The sequence below is a fragment of the Amphiprion ocellaris genome, chromosome 4 (genome assembly GCF_022539595.1).
Source record: "Amphiprion ocellaris isolate individual 3 ecotype Okinawa chromosome 4, ASM2253959v1, whole genome shotgun sequence".
Taxonomy (NCBI): domain Eukaryota; kingdom Metazoa; phylum Chordata; class Actinopteri; family Pomacentridae; genus Amphiprion; species Amphiprion ocellaris.
Window position 1 is genome coordinate 16,003,617 of NC_072769.1, and position 19,734 is coordinate 16,023,350.

Below are 19,734 nucleotides of genomic sequence, written 5' to 3' on the forward strand. Positions count from 1 at the left end.
TCCCATTTTACACAGAGATTTAATGTGAAACCTGTTTAGCTATTCTGATTTAATGTGATTAATAATAGTTTATTCCTGCTTCACACTTAAAATAACACTTTAAGTAAAGGAAAAGTTCAACAATTTCCTTCAGTAACAGCAAACTGTGCTTTAAGTATCAGAACTGAAAGTAAATCTCAAGTAGAGCAGCCTTTCTGTGTGCTATTGCATTATATAATGTACATGAGGCATTCTAATGTCTTTTGTGGCTGAGGACAAGGCACATTTGTTGGACAACTGCATAATATTTTATGCATTTGATTTAGTATTATGGATGCTAAAATCTGTAAAGGCCTATCTGTAGCATCCAAGTAGATGTAGCAGGGTATAAAGTCAGTGAGTGGACAACTAAAGCAGCATTAAATGGAAAAACTCAAAGTGCAAGTACCCCAGAATGTACTACAGCACCGTGAGTCGAATAGAAAATGAATAGAAATCTGACCGCTTCTTTTCATCGCTTTATTTGATACTAAATAAGGAACTAACTAAGTGGAAGCAACTTCAGGAGCAGTTATGTTACTATGTATATATAGAAAGCTTGTGCAGAAAATACTGGTGAGTTAAAAAAAAAATGTTTTCAGCCATCTCGTAGTTTCAATACATTATCTTCTTTTTCTAGTATTGTAGAAGATGCTATTACTGTATTGCCATGGTAATTTGAAGAAAAAAAAAATTCTATTGAAGGCCTGTTTTGTAGAATTTGTAAAGAAATAAACAGGTAGTCTAATGATTATTTCCCAAGCTGTGGCTTAAACTTAGACTTAAACTTAGACTGACTTCATTTGTTAATTCATTTGTTACAGCAGCATGAATATTCAACAAAGGGGTAAAAATCCTCATCAAGACCCACCTGTTCAGAACTGCTTATAATATATAATACTAATTTATTTTATGATGTGTTTTATGACTTGTTTTATGATGTTCCTCTGTTTCAATGTTGCTGATTTTAGAATTGTAACTATGTGAAGTGTCTTTGAGTATTTTGAAAAGCGCTATACAAATGAATTATTATTCTAAACAATAAGACAACACATAATATTAGGGTAGGGTATAAAGTGAAGGTAAAATAAACTAAAAATGTAGAAAATATAATATAGAAAGAAAAAAATCAACAAAATATACAAGAATATACAGGAGTGAGATAGAAATGTGCAAATGGGAATGTGCTTAGATGTGCAAATGACATAAGTAGGCAGTTTAGTTCATAAGTTCAGTAGAAGTGATAGTAGTTGAAATGTCATCCGAGTTGTCACTGGGTTTGAAATCAGCCTCTTTTATTTACTTTGCTTTTGCCTTCCTATTCCCAGTTTGTACAAGAATAAGTAAAATCCCCACAGCCAGATGTAAATTCCTGACAGTCACCACACAGTGCTAGAGATCAGGTGGGCTCAGCACATGATGAGAAATGTCCTGAAGGCGAGTTTCAAAAGAGCTTAAACACATGTTGTCTGTCACCGGAGCTCATTAATGAAAGTTCCAGTTTGTGCTCCGTGCTGCTGCTCGCTGACTGCATGTTCTGGACGGACTGACGCTGGCTGGCTGGCAGGCAGGCAGGCGGGCGGGTGGTCGACGGCAACGGTGAGCTCCGTCTGAGGTAAACAAGAGGCGGCAGACAGTGAAAGTGGAAGGAGCTCCGTAAGTGTGAAAAAAAAACACCCGAGCAGGCAGTCCCCGCACAGACAGACGGCGCAGGGAGAGAGGCCCCGGGTCCAGCTTCGAGGCGGCAGCAGCTCAGCAGACAGCCATGGCTAACATCGCGGTCCAAAGGATCAAGCGGGAGTTCAAAGAAGTTCTCAAAAGCGAAGAGGTGCGGTGACGTTTGTGGCCATTTATTATTATTATTATTTTTTACCTCGCTTCGGCGCCTTCTTTGTTGCAGCTTCAACGCTGTTAAAATGTGCAGTGTCAGTAGGTGTTACGGCAGAGCAGAATTACCTTGGTCAGGTCTCGGTTCTGTGTTGCGGTAGGTGAGGCCCAGACAGAAGAACTTCAGCTAGCTTTAGCCTCGCTTCAGGTCGAACCTCTCCTGTTATGTCAGGTGGGTGTGTTCAGGAAACACCGGGGATTCAGATTTGTCAACTGACAGGCCCTGTGTTCCTAACGAACAATACCGCATACCTTTGGGTAATTACCCCGCTAAAGCAAACCTGCTTTGTGTGTCTTTAACACCCGCCTCGTATCAGCCGTTTACTACCGTAAAATAGTTACTGTCAGGTCGGTTTAGCAGCTTTTAGCGTGCTAACGGTAACGTTATTTTGACATATCATCCACAGCTAGCATTAGCATGTGGTGTTTTTCTATAATGTTCTTCAGCGGGACAAATATATTAAACATTGATCGACTGGTTGGTGTGAATGTGAAAGTGTTGGAATCATTTAAAAGCTGTACGTTGTCAGACTACTACCTGTGAAGTCCAGGTAATGTAGGTTTGTAGTTAACTTTAGCTAGCCCCGGCTCCACTAGCAAGCTATCTGTGGTGCTAACGTGAATGTCCGAACGCTTTCCTCTGAAACTATGAAACAAACCGTCTTCTTTCATGTAAAATTACACCAGGTGTGCCTTCAACAGCTAACATATCGGATACATCGTGTTTGTTAGCTGAAGTGTGTGTTTTCATACTTGTGGGAAACATGTCAAGACATAGGCTGAGACCTGTGATTCACCTAAACACCAGAGTAATTTATTATGTCTGTCTCATTTGTCCCGAACAACAGACAAGTAAAAACCAGATTAAAGTAGATTTGGTGGATGAGAACTTCACAGAGCTGAGGGGCGAGATCGCAGGTCCTCCAGATACACCATATGAAGGTATTGCCACATATCTGCACTGTGATGACTTGGCAAGATATTTATTACCACAATTGAATGCTAGGATTTGTTAGACTGTAACATTGACATTTTACATTGTTTTCTAGGTGGCAGGTATCAGCTTGAAATAAAAATCCCAGAAACATATCCTTTTAACCCGCCAAAGGTATGTGCTGTAATATTTCCCATCAAGATCATTTGAATACATGTATATAGCATTATTCTGGTTTGCGAGTAAATATATTCTGATTTCAACTACCTTGATGTGCTTATTGAGTTTTATAGAACCTGAATATGTTAGCTGAAGTTAAATGGTATGATATTGTAACTTGTAAACACCTTATTGAGATTTCTGATTGCCATCAATCCACATTTGAAAACAAAAAAGTGAAAGAGAAAGTCTTGTACTTATGACCTTATGGGGGAATTTTATTGTCGTGCGAGCCTTTGATTTCCATTGACTGAGTGAGTCATATAAACATATCCCATGAAATTATCTTCTGCAGTAATTTTACAATGCAGAGTCGCTACAGTTGATAGCGGTGTTTGTTAAAAACCCATTAAGGCACAGTTCATGCATAAAGCTGCTTGTGTTCTCTTTAACCAGTGAATTAAATTCCAAACAAATCTGGGCATTTTATCACAATGATGTGAAAATGCAAATATCCAGTGCTACCATGAAGCTTTTATGGCTCATTAATTTGTAGCATTTCCCAGACAATGGCCTAATATACCAAGACATGTTAAAATGACAGTTACTGTAGGGTGGAAACAGTACAACAAAGTCTCAGGCTGCTCACAAATTACTTTTTAAAAAAAGGATAAGACTTATTGTCAGTACCTTATCATGCGTGTAAGCATTGTCATGCTTTGCGATACACTTTGTCTTTTCTATCACCTCACGACTCATACCTAGACAACCTCTCACACCTGTCTTTCTTAGGTGCGCTTCATCACTAAGATCTGGCATCCTAACATCAGTTCTGTGACGGGAGCGATATGTCTGGACATTTTAAAAGACCAGTGGTGAGTAAAATTATCTGTACCTGCTGTACTTCTTGTTTTGCTGTGCCCCTTCTGTCAAACACAGCAGAAACAGTCCCTTTAAAACGCTTAACTGCTGCTTCTTTTCATCTGTTTCACCCAGGGCAGCTGCTATGACCCTGCGGACGGTGCTGTTGTCTTTACAGGCTCTTCTTGCTGCAGCAGAACCAGACGACCCACAGGATGCAGTAGTAGCAAACCAGGTGGGGAATACTCTTTAAGTTGAGTAATACTGCTCAGCACTTCCCCTTATTTTTTGATGGCAGACAGCAATTATTTAAAAAAAACAGAACCAGAGGGTACAGAATATATTTTGGTACATGTAGTCAGCTCATTGCCAGCCTCTAAATACACAGTCTGCCCCTCTCCAGCTTGTTAATTCATTTTTATGTTAAATTTAGTTTTCTCTCTCAATCCTCAGTATAAGCAGAACCCAGAAATGTTCAAGCAGACTGCAAGGCTGTGGTCTCACGTCTATGCGGGCGCTCCGGTCTCCAGTCCTGACTATACGCGTAAAATAGACAAACTCTGTGCCATGGGCTTCGATAAGGTCAGAATCTTTTTCTGTTTTTGTTGTATTGTACCATTTTTATGTAAAACAAAGCACAATGCAGAACATGAGGTTTTGATTGAAAGGAACGCTGAAAGTCAGGAATTTTTTTTTTTTTTTTTTACAATCGGTTATTTATTCTTTGAAGCAACAGTGGCAAAAAATTAATCGGTTTCAGATTTTCTGTTGTGGATATTTTTTATTTTTCCTGATATGAATAATATTATAAGGTTCATTCCAGAATTGGAGGGCATTTTACGTCCCACCCATCAAATTTCAAATATGTACAAAATACTAAAACATGCAGCTGTTGTGTAAATTTACTTGTCTTGAGACCAAATGTTAAAAAAAAAAAAAAAAAAAAAAAAAACTAGGAGAAAAGAATGTTTGAAAATATTTTTAGAAATACCAAATAAGTCTGGAGTTCCTCCTAAAATGCCATTTTTTCTTGTCCCACTCCCCGATGACCAAATTGAATCTCAAATAAAACTGTTAAAATTAAATTTAAATCTCCTTTTTTGGTTTCATTTTTTTCATTGATGCCTCTTGTAATTATGGGAACATTTTTTAATCAGCATAATATTTTAAATATTAATTATTATGCATGGAACATGTGTCCCACAACAACCCTGTTGGCGTAACCTTTTTAGCTGGTAGAAGAAGAAGAAAACAGTGAATCAGTGCGCTGGAATTAACATCATCAGACAGTTTTCCAAAAGAATGGGTAGAACAAAGCTGTGTCCTCTCCTATTATTCATATTTTCATAACAATGTCAGCCTTGATTGAATGTCTCACTCTACCTCATGCAGCCCTGTTATGCATATTATCAAGAGAAAACAAATAATTTTTACTTCTTTGCTTACTTTTTAAAATAAATAGAAACATACAGCTTCAGATCTTTGTTTTAGTTGACTTTAACATACACAGATTACAGTAATTGAATGTGTTCTTCCTCCTCGTATACAGAATGCAGTAATAGCGGCCTTGTCTTCAAAATCCTGGGATGTGGAAACGGCGACAGAGCTGCTCCTCAGCAACTGAAGTCCAGCCAGGTGTGAGGATCCAAAAAACTCCCTTCATCATAGCATCAGCTCCTCCCTGCCACCATTCCACCATCGCCTTTTTGTTAAACAGACAACACCCCATTCATCACGGCAGTCTCAGCCCTCTTTTGTAACAGTGTACTTTGCTACAAACTCGACACCGGTAGCACCGCAGTTGCCAATATGCACACCACCCTGTTGCCTGTCTGTCTCCTCTGTTCACTATGCCGAGTCTTTTGTTCCACCTAACTCAAAATGTGTGTTCTTGTAATAAGCCCCGAAAAACTCTCAATCATGCACCTTGTCTTCCATGCCCTTTTATTAAGCCCTTTTCAGACGTGGGATATGTAACGCCGCTGGCCTCATCGGTCCGTTAAAGTGACGGCACTCTGTCGTTAAGACATCGGTCACTTTCACGTGAATGTACAGACACACCCAGCACAGTGATGGAGAGAGTCATGGTACGGGCACAATGTTGATCATACATGCAAAATTGGACAGTACATCAAGTAGATATTGAAGTTATTCCTCTAGTTCCACATGCGTAGATGCACACAACTCTCTCTTTGCTCAAATGGGTCCTCCTGTATTTATTACACTCACACGACAGATTCCTACAAACAGCCATGCAGTTCAGACTCGTGCTGTTTTCCAGAAACTTTACTTGGTAGTAGGATTATCATCGCAACTTTTACGGAAAAGTGACCAGAGCGCTTAATCAGACTTGATGTCGACACGTTCAGATGCCGTCGGGTTAAAAGGGGAGAGCGCATACGTGAAAGGGGGCTTTGCATCTGCTCTGAAACTTTTTTTCATCGGTTTCTTTTTCTTAATATTGCAAAGGGTCGAACAACTGCCACTGCCTGGTGGATTTTCCAGGGTAAAATGTAAGGGAAGTCCTGCATACTGCTCTCACTCTACATCGCCATCCTTGGACCGTGTGTCAGATTCTCCCTTACCGACTTCTAATACTGTCAAAGTCTCGCTGGGTTGATTTACTTGACTGGATAGTGCTGTGCATGAGCAGTGTAATGGGTTTTTTCCTCAACAAGTTTATCATAGACGCTTTGATCCACGCAGAAGTTTGGATGTGCAAGTTTTTCTTTCTGTATGTAGAATAAGAAAAGGTCACACACATGCACACATCCTCTGACATCTGCACACATGCACAGAAGAAAAAAGTTATCTGTAAATAGATGTGTGTAAATTTGAAAATACAATGGGGATATACTTTTTTTCTTACATGGCATTGTAAAACAAATTATTTTAAATATAAACTATGCCTAGTTTACAATTATATGGAGAGATATCTTTTTATGCTTTTGTGATCCATGAATACTCCCTCTGAATGTCATGCCGTTTAGTTTTTTTTCTTACTGTTGTCGTTTAGGGGTGGCGCAGCCAATGTCCTGGCCCTAACGGTGCAGGAGGTTAACAGCCAGCTCAGGCTCTTGAAGGTCATCACATGTACCTTTTCTGCTACACCACAATCCAACCTTTTCTCGTGTCTTATTGTTCTTGCATGTTCTGTTGCCTTTAGTTCATTTGGCCAAATGATGTGGTGGGTGTCTGTTGGGTTTAACATCCTGTCAGACTCGAGACACCCGGGACCTCTGCATGGAAAACCACCCACAGTTGGTGTTACACATGTAGAGAACCAAAGCATTTTTTTTTTTTTTTTTTTTTACAAGTATGTTGCTAGGAAATGCTGTGAACAGATGTGTCAGTATGAAATGAGTGATTCTGAATGTCTTTAAGGATTTAGGTTTGCAGTGTTGTTTTTTTTTTAAACTCATTTCAGAGTGGTCATTGTCAGCCACGGATTAAGGATCTGCTCACTGTGGATGGAGGCGAAGCTGTACGACTCATCGCTGATCCACTCTAGCAGCACTCAATCGAAACGTTGGCCATATTTACAGGTGTATAGGTGATGACCTATATTCCCAAAAATGCTTTATTACACAGCCAATTAAAATGCTCACTGAGGTTGTCTTTGAATCATGTCTTATGAGTAGTAAAAGAGGCTGGAACTCCTAGATAGCAGGCCTGCACAGCGTTTTATTATGATCTGAGGTACATGGACTGTGTAGAGAAGCGGGGTGTAGATGCATCCTCATGCAGGGCTGTTTGTTTTTTAAGAATTATCTTCCTTTTTGCTTGACCTCTAGCTCGGTCCCTACCAGCACACCGACATAAACCAGTACGACACGGAGTTACGGTGCAACCTTTTCTGCTGACAATGAGTGAGTTTCCAGCCAGAGCCAAAATACAAAGTTCAAAAGGCAGGTAGAATGCACACGCCGTCTCCTTTACTTGTAAATAGCTGGATTCAGTTCATGATAGAGCCATCCTATAATCACTAAAGTGCACCGTCGACGACTGGGTCTACGTTTTGTAAGAAAAAGGACAAAAAAAGGAAAGAGGCCACCTCCCCATCTTCCCGGTGTTCTCACTATGTACAATATTGCACGATGACAAAGCATTAAAAAAGGGGCTGTTGCATCTCAGTTTCTCCATTTGGATTGAGACTTATTTTCCTTGGACGCGAGCATCAGCAGTATAAAAAAGCATGGTTATTTATTGTGACAGTGTCATGTTTCTTTGATTAAAAAAGTGGGAAAACCAAGTGTGCTTGTGTTTCTGAAACCTGCACTTACAAAACACAGTGATTGAGACAAACGCACCGCACGGTAACATCTAAAAGCATTTATTTTTTTTTTTTGGAAAATGAACTTAAATATGATCATGAGAATAGGCATACTTTTTACTACATCAAAAATAAGTTGTCATCAACACAACCCGCAAGGTTTCCATTCACTCAATGCTTAAAAGCAGAATTAACCCAACATAAACCTGACAAAAGTACAAAAAATATTTAATTGTAAAAGATGAACAAAAACCTGAACATATACTTGTATAGTAATATATCATTTATGCATTCCAAAGTGAAGTAATTCAGCAGTAAAAAACCAAAAGTAATTAAACCCAGCTCAATTTAAGAGCCCCTGATGAGGCAGTGAAAAAGAGCTCGGAGCACAGTATCCAGAAATGTTAAACAGCTAAAATTTGTCCATTTACACTGGAAATAAATCAAAAGGCCTTCAAAGCATTACAGGTGGCAGTTCAGAACCCCCCAACCACAGTTTCTACCTGGCCTTGTGACGCTATAACCAAGCTAAAGCCCCTAAACATACCAAAGTTAGAAACCTAAACATACCAAAGTTTATAAAATTTTGGTGCCGGTACATCTGTTAAATGCATTAATGTTCCCATATTTCACTCATTTGCTGCAAATTTGTAACTGTCTTCCAAAAAGATTTAACTGGAGAGTTGCACAGGCGTATATACAAAATATAACTGTGAAAAACTGGTGAGCTTGAAATAAAAATATTGTGCAACACAGACACAAGGAGGAAGAGGTCAAGAGACATATAGTAGGATTTTTCCCAGGGAATTTAATAAGCAACAATCATAACCAGATTAAAACGTTTGTAAAATGTCCATCCTGTTTTTTTTCTTTTCTTAAAAATGGCTCCACAAAAGAAGCAAAGAGCAACAAACACAAAGGAAAAAAATAACATGTTTCTGAGTAAGACCTACATACAATGAGCTTCAATTCTTGACTACAAGTTGTTTAAAACCTTCTAGGATGTCAGTGTTGTGCGTGCGTGTGTGTGCGTGTATGTGCGCCTCTGTATATGTGTGTTTTAAGAAAGGTCCATAATGTATCCAGGAAAGCTTTAAGAGTCAGAGGAGCTTGTACATGGGGATCGGGAAAGTTTAAAGAGGAGTCTGGCCCGTTCTCAGTCTTGATTTTACCTTCACCGCTCACCTCTTTACCTGAAAGACAACAAAGTTTGGACTCAGGGATGCAAATATCTCAGGCTGGTTACTTGACTCTCCAGATTGTTTCTTTTTTAATAAGCTACAAGCATCATATTAACTATTTATAAAGCAGGTTCTCTGCTGAAGGATCAGTGCGATTAATTACATTAAAGCAACTTTCTCAGCCACACAAAACATACACGAGTTGAAAGACGATTCAAAGACATGGCTATCAACACTACTCACGGTGCTTTATCACAATTATATCTGCAAAACCAGGAATAGCTGAAGTGATCATAGCTGAAGTGCTACACCAATTTAATTATGGGGGAAAACACTGGTGCAATCACAAACTGTCATTTTTACATTCCTGTTACAATTGAAAAACTAAAATATAGCACTTTATTTAATGAAAGTTATGCTATATTTGAACTTCAGTCAGTGCTAGGATAGCTGTTTCTAGCTCAACTAATCACCTTCCTTTGCCTTTATATACAAACAAGCTTTATTCTAGCATTGTAAATATCTGTGTGTATTGTGTTATATTTATTTTATTACTACTATTTTTTCCCTCTTCTTCTTTCTATAGTTTTTATTATTCTCTTTCCTTATTCCTAGGGTGACACCAACAGCCAAATCCAATTCCTTGTATGTTGTGTATGTATTTGGCCATTAAAGCTGATTCTGATTAGAAAACAAAGTACATTTCCAAAATATTTCTTCAAAAACTCTTTGAACCTTTTGAGTTAATTAACATATGTGAGACACAAGACCTGGATCTTGTGGTGCGGCTTTCTAAACATCTTGGATTAAAGCAACTCACTGCCTTCTTGCCTGCCTTCCCTCGACCGATGGACTCTCCCTCCCTGCCAGACGGAACTCCCCTCCTTGTAGACTTGGTGTCTCCTCGGCTATATGTGGCAGACCAGACTGCACAGCTGGCATGTTCTTATAATCATCTGGGCTCAACTCCAGCTCTATCTCAGAGTCACCTTCACTGCCCAGGAGGAGGGTAACTTTCCCTACAACTCTCCCTGTCTCCTCTCCAGGCTCCATGTGTCTCACTTTTTCCTTCACTGTGCTCATAAATGGCCACCTGCTGAGATAAAAAAGTCAACACCTGATGCACAAACTGGGGTAACAAGCCTTCCCTCTTTGTCCGGACAACTTCCGTTCTATTACACCGGCTTTGTTTCTCCACTCTCACCTCTGCAAGTCAATCTGTCTCTTCGTCCCTTCGTCGTTCTGCTGCTGCTGTTTTGACATCTTGATGTTGATCGACTCTGCAGACGGGTTGGAGTTGGGGTCAGCTGCTCTCTTTCTGCCTCTGCCGGTTCCGCCAACCGCTGGTGCCGCTGCCTCCTTTTCAGCCGCGACGGGAGCAGCAGCAGCAGCTGTTTTCGGCGGGCGGCCACGTCGTTTGACTGGTGACGCTTCTGTCCCGGCATCAGGAGTTGCATTCTGACTCGGTTCCTCCTTGAAAGACAGTGAGAAAACCTCAGTCTAGAAAACAGCACTTAAAAGCTGTTAAACTTGTAGCTCCCATCTGATCCTACCTTCTTCCCCTCGTCATTCTTGATTACGGGGTTCTCGTTGTTTTCCTGCGCTCGGCTCATTGACGACTCGGTGGGAGCGCTGCTGTTACTACAAGACACATTGGAAGCGACAAAGACGAATCATACGCTACTTTCTGATTACGTGTATGAGTGATAAAGTGTATGTAGTGTGTGTGTGTGTGTTTACCTGTTTTTGTTGATTGTTGAACTCAACGGAGAGGAGTTGGTGCTGGTGTTACTGGCTGTGTCTGAAGCTGTGGTGGTCTTGGTGAAGATCCTCCTCCCTGGTACTGTCAGAGGCTTGTTCACTGCTCCCAACACTGGAGCTGGTTTAGGCTAACAAAAGGGAAGGAGTGCAGGTTATGATGACTGCTACTTGTAAAATCAATCATTGGTGAGGTTTCAGATATCACTATGTTATGTTCTACAGTACTTAAATATTCTGAAAACAAACATTTTCATATGGATGTTTCAAACTCACAACAGCGTAATAGTTCTACCTTTCTCAGACCCACATCATAATGCACTCAAATTTCTAAATTAATGCTTCTCTTCCTCCACTGCACCCGATTATTTACTAAGCATTACAAACTTTAATGTTGATTACTAAACATTCTCATGACTGCAGCTATTTACTGCTGTGATGTGTTGTGTATTTACCTTCCCAGTGAGCAGCATTTGTCTCATCTCTCCCGTCAGATACTCTTTGTCATTTTTGAAGTCCTGTAGAAATAGAAAACTTTGATTAGCATAAACTGAAAAACCACAAATGCCAACTGGAGAGGTTGTGGTGTTGGCTTTTAGCGGTACATATGAGCGTATTTTTAGAAATTTGATTGGATAGGTCATTCTTTACGAAGAATTTGAAATGTTAATGTCTTTGAAGGACAGGGAAATTTGCACTGGTGTTTGAAAGGTTGCAATCCCTACATTCTGAAAACTACAAAAGACAAAAATAGCATCTGCACATCAGGTGGTGTGTGTATGTGTGTATGTGTGTGTGTGTGTGTGTGTGTGTGTGTGTGTGTGTGTGTGTGTGTGTGTGTGTGTGTGTGTGTGTGTGTATTGCCTTGTCCTGTATGAGGAAGAACTTGGAGGGTAAGACAGGGTCTTTCGGAGAATCCAGGTGACATGCTGTGCTCTTGTTGGCGATCACGAAGAGAGCAACGTCGCAGACAATGTACAGTTTCTGTAACAACAACGACGAGACACAGTTTTAGGTTTCATTCTTAGGTTACAAAAATAGCTTAGTGCTTTCCATACAAATAACGCATTCCAATGAATATAAAATCCCTATGTTCTGCACAATAGGCTGTCCCCAGTGAGGTATTTGTTAAAATGTGCACACAACTCTGCTGCAAAAGGTGCTGCAGCTACAAAATAAGGCTTAAAATGTAAGAAATTAATTAGAAATTATATGTGTTACAGGTTAGAAATCATGGTGCAGGTCCAGCCAAATGTATGCATGCCTTCCACTATCCGTACTATCACACTTAGAATTCTGACTTTTAAATTTTATGTTTTAATCCTGTTTTTTATCCCAGAGATTGCTATCATTTCCCTTTTTTTTTTTTTGTGTTTTATTTTTATTTATCTTATCTTTTTACGAGGGCAGCCCTAATTTTTCTATACTCATCTTTCTGTCTAAAATCTGGTGCTTTTGAAGACATTCAGTCCTTCTCTTCTTGAGGAGTCAGAGAAAGTGAAAGCATTTCTTCTGAAAGGCTGCACAAATATCAATATCTGAATTTTTTACTCCCTATAACTGATATCGGCCCCCTCAAAAAATTCATTATCAGTTGAGCTCTAGTATATAAGCATAATTTCAAGGAGACAGGAGCTGGTTTGATCCTGGGCGATTATAAAAGAAATTTTATGTCCATCTATCCAATAGTTGACATAGTTGCCCCATTAACGAGCCCAACCCTATTTTATACCTATCCTTGCCGCTATGTTGTTGAATGTTGGAACACTGAGTACTTTTTGTCTTTCGTCTTGTCATTCAATTAAGTACCTGCCTGTCAGGTTCATTGTCTGTTTTGTAGCAAAATGCCAAATGCAATGTTGTTGTTTTTTCCTGCAAAACAAATCTAGCCACTGGTATAAATGAAGTAACCGTAACCGTACAATACAGAATGTCAGTAAAACATTTAGTATGTTCCAATACACAGTACGGCAAATGTATTATGCCAAAAGTATCTGGATGTCCTACTATATGCAGTTGGATTTTGCAGCATGTTTTTGTGGCCATTCTGACCCGCAGTCCTCTGCACAGGTACGTCATATGTGTTGTGGTGTTTTACTCAAGTGTAAACAATGCTTGAGCAGACACATGACAGCTCGTGTCACACAACAGACTGTGACAGTTAAAGTGTAAGGTGCCATATTATGACAAACCAGTATGTCTCAGTTGGATCCAGTTCATACATTATAAGGGCAGCTGCAGTGTGTACTTGAAACAACAAGTAAAAGTATGCTCTATGGAACGCAACCTGTGTTTTGTTGTGGTTTGCTGCATTGAATATGTTTGTGTGTGCACACCTCATTGGCCTTTGCATCTTCAGGACACTGAGCATCCTTGGTTTGTTTGATGTTTTCTACCATCTTTCTCAGAAAGGCATGACTGTTGTTCTCATTCTTGGTCATCAGCACCTCTAGCATGAACCACAGGCACCTACACACACACAAACACACACAATGAACATGTTACAGCTGTAGTCATCAACACTTGTGTATACTACCACAGAGCTAAACAACAAGGATATTTTTTAAGTTAGAAAGCTAAACACAAAACCAAAATACTCACTCTTTGATGTCTTTGAGTTGTTCATATTCATGTGGTTTAGTGAAGTCTGGGTCATGTGCCAGCAGGTGGATCATATAGGGAACAACATACTCAGGGAGAAGAGAGACAAGTTTTTCTGAGGGAAGAGAGAGAATAACTTGTTTTAGTGACTGTAAGTATGTTCCCAGCTCCTTTTTTATGAACACTATCGATGTGAAAATAAAAGACCCAAGTGGAAACAATATACAATGCTGATGTGGGAAAACAGGAGTAATGATAAAAGAAAAATGCAACAAAGTGCAATGAAAACAGCTAATTAGGCACCACATCAATCATTCAGACCGAACTACGCAGATATATTTTCTCCGATCATCTTTCACTTTGAAGTGAAGTGACTGGAATATAAAACTATAAAATGACACCTTCAGGGTAAGAAAACAAAACAAAGTAAGACTTAGTAAATAAAGATTGCCTTAGATATAACATAAACTTAAGCAAATTACTGTATATGTAAAGCAAAAAAAATAGCTGTGAATTAAAACATCAGATCTAAGCAGCAATTAGGAGACTAATGTTCCTCTAATTAATCCATGAAACAAACATTAAAGCCACATTTTTGACGTTTTCCTGATTCTCCCGTAGTTATATCATCTTGATTCATGCTGCTCTTCTGCAAAGGTTTAATGGCTTCTGACTGAAGAATTAATGTCACAACCTGTTTACACCGATGCACCAAACGCCTTATCTTCACATAACACTAGTTAATGACAATGTGCATTGTTTTCCTGAAAATCCAGTTCATATTTGTTCTAACTTTGAATGGAAATTGTACTTAAGTGATCTTTCACAGTCCAAACTGCTGTTCAATATCAAATGCGTTACACAGCTATGATCTTTACATGACAACAGCAGCAGTGTGTAATAATGGAACATGAGGCTTCAGCATGAAAACTGACCCTGAGCGAGGGGGTTTTGTTTGATGTACTCTCTGCGGACGGAGATGTTTTTGAGGAGGCACTGTCTGGCATGGGCGCGGCGCTCTTTCACCGGGTCCTTGGCACACAGAGCAAAGACGGCCAGGTATTCCAGAGGCAGCAGCAGTTTGACGAGAGCCAGGTGCAACTTCTGTGCAAAGATCTGACGAACCTGGTAGCACTCGTCCTGTACGTAGGAACAAATGTTAGTGGAGCATCAAAAACAAATAACAAAAAAACAATTGAGAATTAGTGTACTGATAAGAACATTTGTCACTGTTGTGTTCATACTGTGTACATTTTTTATTTTACTAAAGGTTGTTCTCACTGCTGATGTTCTGACTAGTCATAGCAGGAAAAGCTTACGTGGAATTAATAACTTTAACTATGTCCAATACTGAACTGAAGCCTGAAAAATGATCTCCATCATTATTTTGTTATAATTGACACTGGATTTTTAATACTGTGATATATCAAAATATCTTCTATTAAAAAAGCCTATTAAATGTGATGCAAAGATGAAACTGACATTGATAACGAGGCCGCAGAGCTGAAACTGCTCAGGTGTGATGATGTCATGGTAACAGGGCTCCTGTGCCAACTTCATAATAGCTCCACCTGCAGCCAACCGCAGACGAGACATGTCTGATTTACTGTGGAGAAAGACAAAAAAAGGGAAAAGGAAACAGGAAAAAAATAAAATTATTTAATTTTCTAAATTAATACAAAAACATCATTGACTGTAGCCTGTTTGCAGCTGGTAAGCTTCTAGTTTACTGTTAGTGCTAAAGCGCCATGTCTCAGAATACACAAACAATGTGCTGTTTTAAGTAAAGTTAGTGAGATAGCACGCTAAGGCCTCCATAAAAGCTTGCTACATTTGAACTCACTCATACATGAACTATGAACAGCTATACTGTGACTCAGCACTGTGACTTCTAGCCTGAGGTACCTGATCTTCTTCTGCTCCGTAAGGTCTCCCTCACTGACCAGCATGGCTGATAGCAGCCGCAGGGTGGAGTTTGCTGATTTGGACTGGTTATTCTTCATTCCTAATAACCAACGCACCAGTAGCTTGATGGCTTGAACCTGGGGAAACAGGAATAGAAATATTATTTGTCAAAGAAGAACCTTCATGTCTTTGCAACATTTCACTCTGTTTCTACAAAAAAAAGCACAACTTGAATCTCTGCCATCAAAACAATGACATTAGATAATTAAAATGCAAAACTGGCAAAAGAAAAAAATCTAATTGCACTTAAAGTGAGACATATCTCACAGAGGCGTGTGTCTCTTACCTTAGCTAGAACTTCCGGTGAGACTTCCTCATCAGTGGTCCACAGCTTCCCATTCTTGTTTCCTACCGACTAAAGACACAAAGTCACATTTTTACTCTTTTCTTTGCCTATAAGCACACTACTCGATCTGACATGACTGGGTGTATTTGATAAAAGTTACATCAGTTACACATAAAGTACCAATACCATGAAAGCACAAAATCTCCACACACCCTGTCATTCATGAGCAAGTCCTTCACGATGAAGTTAGCCACGATGGATTTCATTGGTGAGGCAAACTGATCTGGGGCCAGCATGGAGATATGACCCAGGGACACAAGCGGAGTGATAAGCTGCTCCGGGACGTCTGCGTTCAGACTACGTGACAGAGGCTGAGGGTAAATGAAGAAACAACATGAGTGCATACATATAAATAAATGTTCAAGAAAAGAAGACACAGGACAGAAAACTAGGAGACACAAAGATGATGTAGGTAGATCCTTGTAAGTTGTTTAAAAAGGTCCCTACCTCAAAAATCTGTGCCAGCTGCACTTCTTTGTTGTTAAAGATGGCGTGGATACAGTGGACGGCCTGTTTGGCCTGGTGAGGTGTGCCACGCTTGGCTTTCTGATGCAGGATGGGAATCAAAGTCCTGATGGACACATAGGAACACGCAACATTAACCTAGTCCTTCTGGAAGGCCTGTCTTCATTGTGTATTTGAACACACAGGATCAAGTACACTGGATGTGATGTCTTAAAAGACCAAAGAAACTCTTATAGATCTAAACACATGTAGACTCCTGCCTTATAAAATGTTCAACACAAGCACAGCAGACTTTATGAGTTTATCATTTACACATATACACTCTAAGGACCAGTGTCATTTATCTGTCTCTTACGATCTTATCTGTTGTAACTCTGTTTCAATCTTCTGCCCAGTGTTTCTGAAAATCTGGATGGCTGCTTCTGCCACCTTGTCATCCTCCATCTTCAAACACTGGAGGAGAGACTCGTACGTCTCTGCTGAGTGGAAGGCTGTGGGGTGGGTAAATGACAGGACCTGGAAACAGAGTGAGAATGATTTATTTTTCTAAAAAATTGTGTATTTAACCTATTACTTGTGCAAAACTGTACAATTCAGCCTTAAAATATCATAATAGTATTTTTCTTGTCCATGTTTACTAAAAATACATACAGTTTACATTTTTGGCATTAGCAGCCATGTAATTTAGTATGTTTGGTCCAAGATACCTTCAATAACTCCAGTCCAGAGCGGATGGCTGTATCAGGGGTAACACCCTCCTCATCATCATCAGCTGTGCCCTCAATGGATTTGTTAAGCAGTTTAACCAGAGCACTGAAACAAAACATAAATTATGACCATCCTAGTATTAAACTAATCAATACTTATGTGACTTTTCTGACTGTTTTAAGCACTCTTAGATACAACAGAGTAGCAAGTATCACAGGAAAAGTGGGACACCGCATTACTAGATGCCATTCAGTGTGTGTATTTCCTCTCTTGTGGTGTTTTTCCATCAAGCAGAAAGGGTTAAACCTGTGCCCTGACTGAAGCTTGCAGTGACACATCACCACCACTGGGTGTCTCAATGAATGAGAAAAGCCTGTTAATGGTACAGTGTTACACAACAACAGAGAAACCCAGATAGAGCATGAAGCACTCTGCAAGTGAGATCCAGGAAGATAGACTGCTGGTCTGGCATGTGACCACACTATTTTGGCTTAGTATACAAAAAGACCAAACACAAATCTAAACAGGATTTACAAACCCTTTTCCTTACTTTCAAAATGAGTAAAAACATACTCGAAAGTATTTTGCTGGAATTACACTACTGACAATAAGCTAGGGATATTGTTATTTACATGAGTGCTTTTCCTATTTGGCCTGATTTTAATGAAATAAGTAATAGTTCCCTTTGATATTACTATTAATGAATGAGAAGTAGCACCATTTTCATTAGTGCAATATTTATTACCCCAACAATTTAGACAATAACAATGATCGCTCCAAATAACCAAAATCGACAAAGTCAGTAGTGGTGTTTCCACCATTTGTCGCAAGGACAGCTTGACAGCGACGTCTCATGTTCCTAACTAGCCTCATGATGTTGTTCTGAGGCAATGCGTTCTACTCCTCCATAAGTGCTACATGCAGTTCTGCCAGGTCACGTGGGGGTGGAGTACAAGCATTCAGTCGCTGCTTCAGCTGGTCCCAGACGTGCTCTATGGGGTTCAGGTCAGGGGACATTGCTGGCTACCATATGAGGCACTCCAACTTCCTGAAGTCGAGCTGTGACAATTCTGGCATGATGTGGTGGAGCATTATCATCCATGAACAGAAAGTTGGAAGTGTGCTGGCAGAATTGGGGGATGATGATGGGTTCTATGATGTCTCTGAGGTAAGAACGTGCAATGACTGAGCCATCTACAATCTCCAAATCTGTTTTGCGCTGACTGGTGATGCCTGCCCAGACTGTTGCACCTCCTCCACCAAAGCGAACCCTGGGGACCATGTTGACCTTGGCGTATCGCTCACCTTGCCTTCTCCAGCAACGCTGACGAGCATCATTTCTGTGCAAGGTGACCCGATACTCATCAGTGAACAGGACGGGAGACCACTGCTGCATAGTCCAGGTCACATGCTCTTGTGCCCACTGCAAACGGTCATGGCGGCGTCTTGTTGTCAGTGGAGTCACCTGCAACGGTCGTCTGGCATTCAAGCCAAAGCGGTGGAGTCTGTTGCGAATGGTTTGTCTGGAAACCCTAGTACCTCTCACTTCTGGTAAACAGGCCTGCAGCTGTGTGGCAGTTGCATAATGGTGTCTGAGTGCATAGGTTCTTAGGTACTGGTCATCAATGTGGTCCATCACTCGTGGGGCTCCTCCTGGGTCTCTCACGAACACTGCCAGTAGTTCTGTGTCTTGCTGTAAGTCTGCTAATGACACTTTGAGGCACACCAAGTTCATGAGCAACATCTGACTGCCTGCTACTGACCTGAAGGCGCGCTATGGCCAGGTGACACTGCTCGTCCGTTAAGTGACGTTGTGTGTTCATGGCTGCTTAAATGATGAACTGGGAATGACTTACTGACAATACCAGCTTTTTATACCCCCAGAATGTTGAAATTGATGCCACATTGAAAAGGGTTGTCTTTTTGTATTTTTTGGTATTGGCCGCAATATATAAAGCACACTGTACACAGTGAGACCATTACGTGGAAAACACAAAATGAGGTGTGTCTAGTACCCTAATACAATTGCCTCCCTATGCCCAAAATCACTGAAGTGAAACACACACCTTATGTATGAAATCCACTGAGGACGTCACGATATCCCTAACTTATTGTGAGTAGTGTAAGTGATAATTTGCTAATGCTTTTAGTCTGTTGGCAGAAAAAACCCCAGAGCTTGATGTGTTGAACATGTAAGGTGTTTTCTGACCTGATGGCCTCAGAGTCGATGTGAACAGGGGCGATGCGCTCCAGCAGGAACTTGACCATCTCCAGGAACGGGTTGGTGGGCTGTTTGGGAAATGTCAACTTCCGAGTGATCTCCCTCTGCACACAGGATGAACAGTAAACCGTTAATACCAAGATTCATGGATGTATGCCTATAGGTCTGCATATACATCTTCATCATACCTTGTTTTACTACATCTGCCATTGCTTCTTGGCTCCATGCTAGTCCGACCATCACAATTAACATCTGCACCACGTTCAATTTAGGGAACAAAGTTGTTTGTTTTTAAGTCCCTGAACATTTAATATACTGATAAAATAAACTGTTTGCAGTAAATATCTCAATTTCCCT

General features: G+C 40.2%; 2 protein-coding genes across 4 annotated transcripts in view; one reads left to right on the forward strand and one right to left on the reverse strand.

The window, feature by feature from the left end:
• Positions 1-1,431: 1,431 nt before the first annotated feature.
• ube2kb (ubiquitin-conjugating enzyme E2Kb (UBC1 homolog, yeast)) lies at positions 1,432-8,111 on the forward strand. The gene is made up of 7 exons (XM_023292672.3): positions 1,432-1,846; positions 2,754-2,847; positions 2,955-3,013; positions 3,791-3,873; positions 3,995-4,094; positions 4,313-4,441; positions 5,409-8,111. Exons 1-7 carry the CDS (start codon positions 1,784-1,786, stop codon positions 5,481-5,483), a joined length of 603 nt encoding a protein of 200 aa, XP_023148440.1. The 5' UTR covers positions 1,432-1,783; the 3' UTR covers positions 5,484-8,111.
• Positions 8,112-8,176: 65 nt separating this feature from the next.
• The window catches only part of pds5a (PDS5 cohesin associated factor A), a 30,334-nt gene continuing 18,776 nt past the window's right edge, over positions 8,177-19,734 (reverse strand). For all 3 annotated transcript variants that reach the window (XM_023292682.3, XM_023292681.3, XM_055009907.1), the window contains 17 exons: positions 19,366-19,481; positions 17,156-17,261; positions 16,804-16,964; positions 16,431-16,554; positions 16,136-16,294; positions 15,924-15,992; positions 15,578-15,714; positions 15,155-15,278; positions 14,608-14,812; positions 13,673-13,787; positions 13,408-13,540; positions 11,936-12,055; positions 11,527-11,589; positions 11,054-11,202; positions 10,867-10,954; positions 10,518-10,786; positions 8,177-9,325 (listed from right to left, as the gene is read on the reverse strand). In XM_023292682.3, coding sequence (XP_023148450.1) covers positions 9,322-9,325; positions 10,518-10,786; positions 10,867-10,954; positions 11,054-11,202; positions 11,527-11,589; positions 11,936-12,055; positions 13,408-13,540; positions 13,673-13,787; positions 14,608-14,812; positions 15,155-15,278; positions 15,578-15,714; positions 15,924-15,992; positions 16,136-16,294; positions 16,431-16,554; positions 16,804-16,964; positions 17,156-17,261; positions 19,366-19,481 — 2,142 coding nt within the window. In that variant the 3' untranslated portion in view covers positions 8,177-9,321. The remainder of the gene's footprint in view (positions 9,326-10,517; positions 10,787-10,866; positions 10,955-11,053; positions 11,203-11,526; positions 11,590-11,935; positions 12,056-13,407; positions 13,541-13,672; positions 13,788-14,607; positions 14,813-15,154; positions 15,279-15,577; positions 15,715-15,923; positions 15,993-16,135; positions 16,295-16,430; positions 16,555-16,803; positions 16,965-17,155; positions 17,262-19,365; positions 19,482-19,734) is intronic.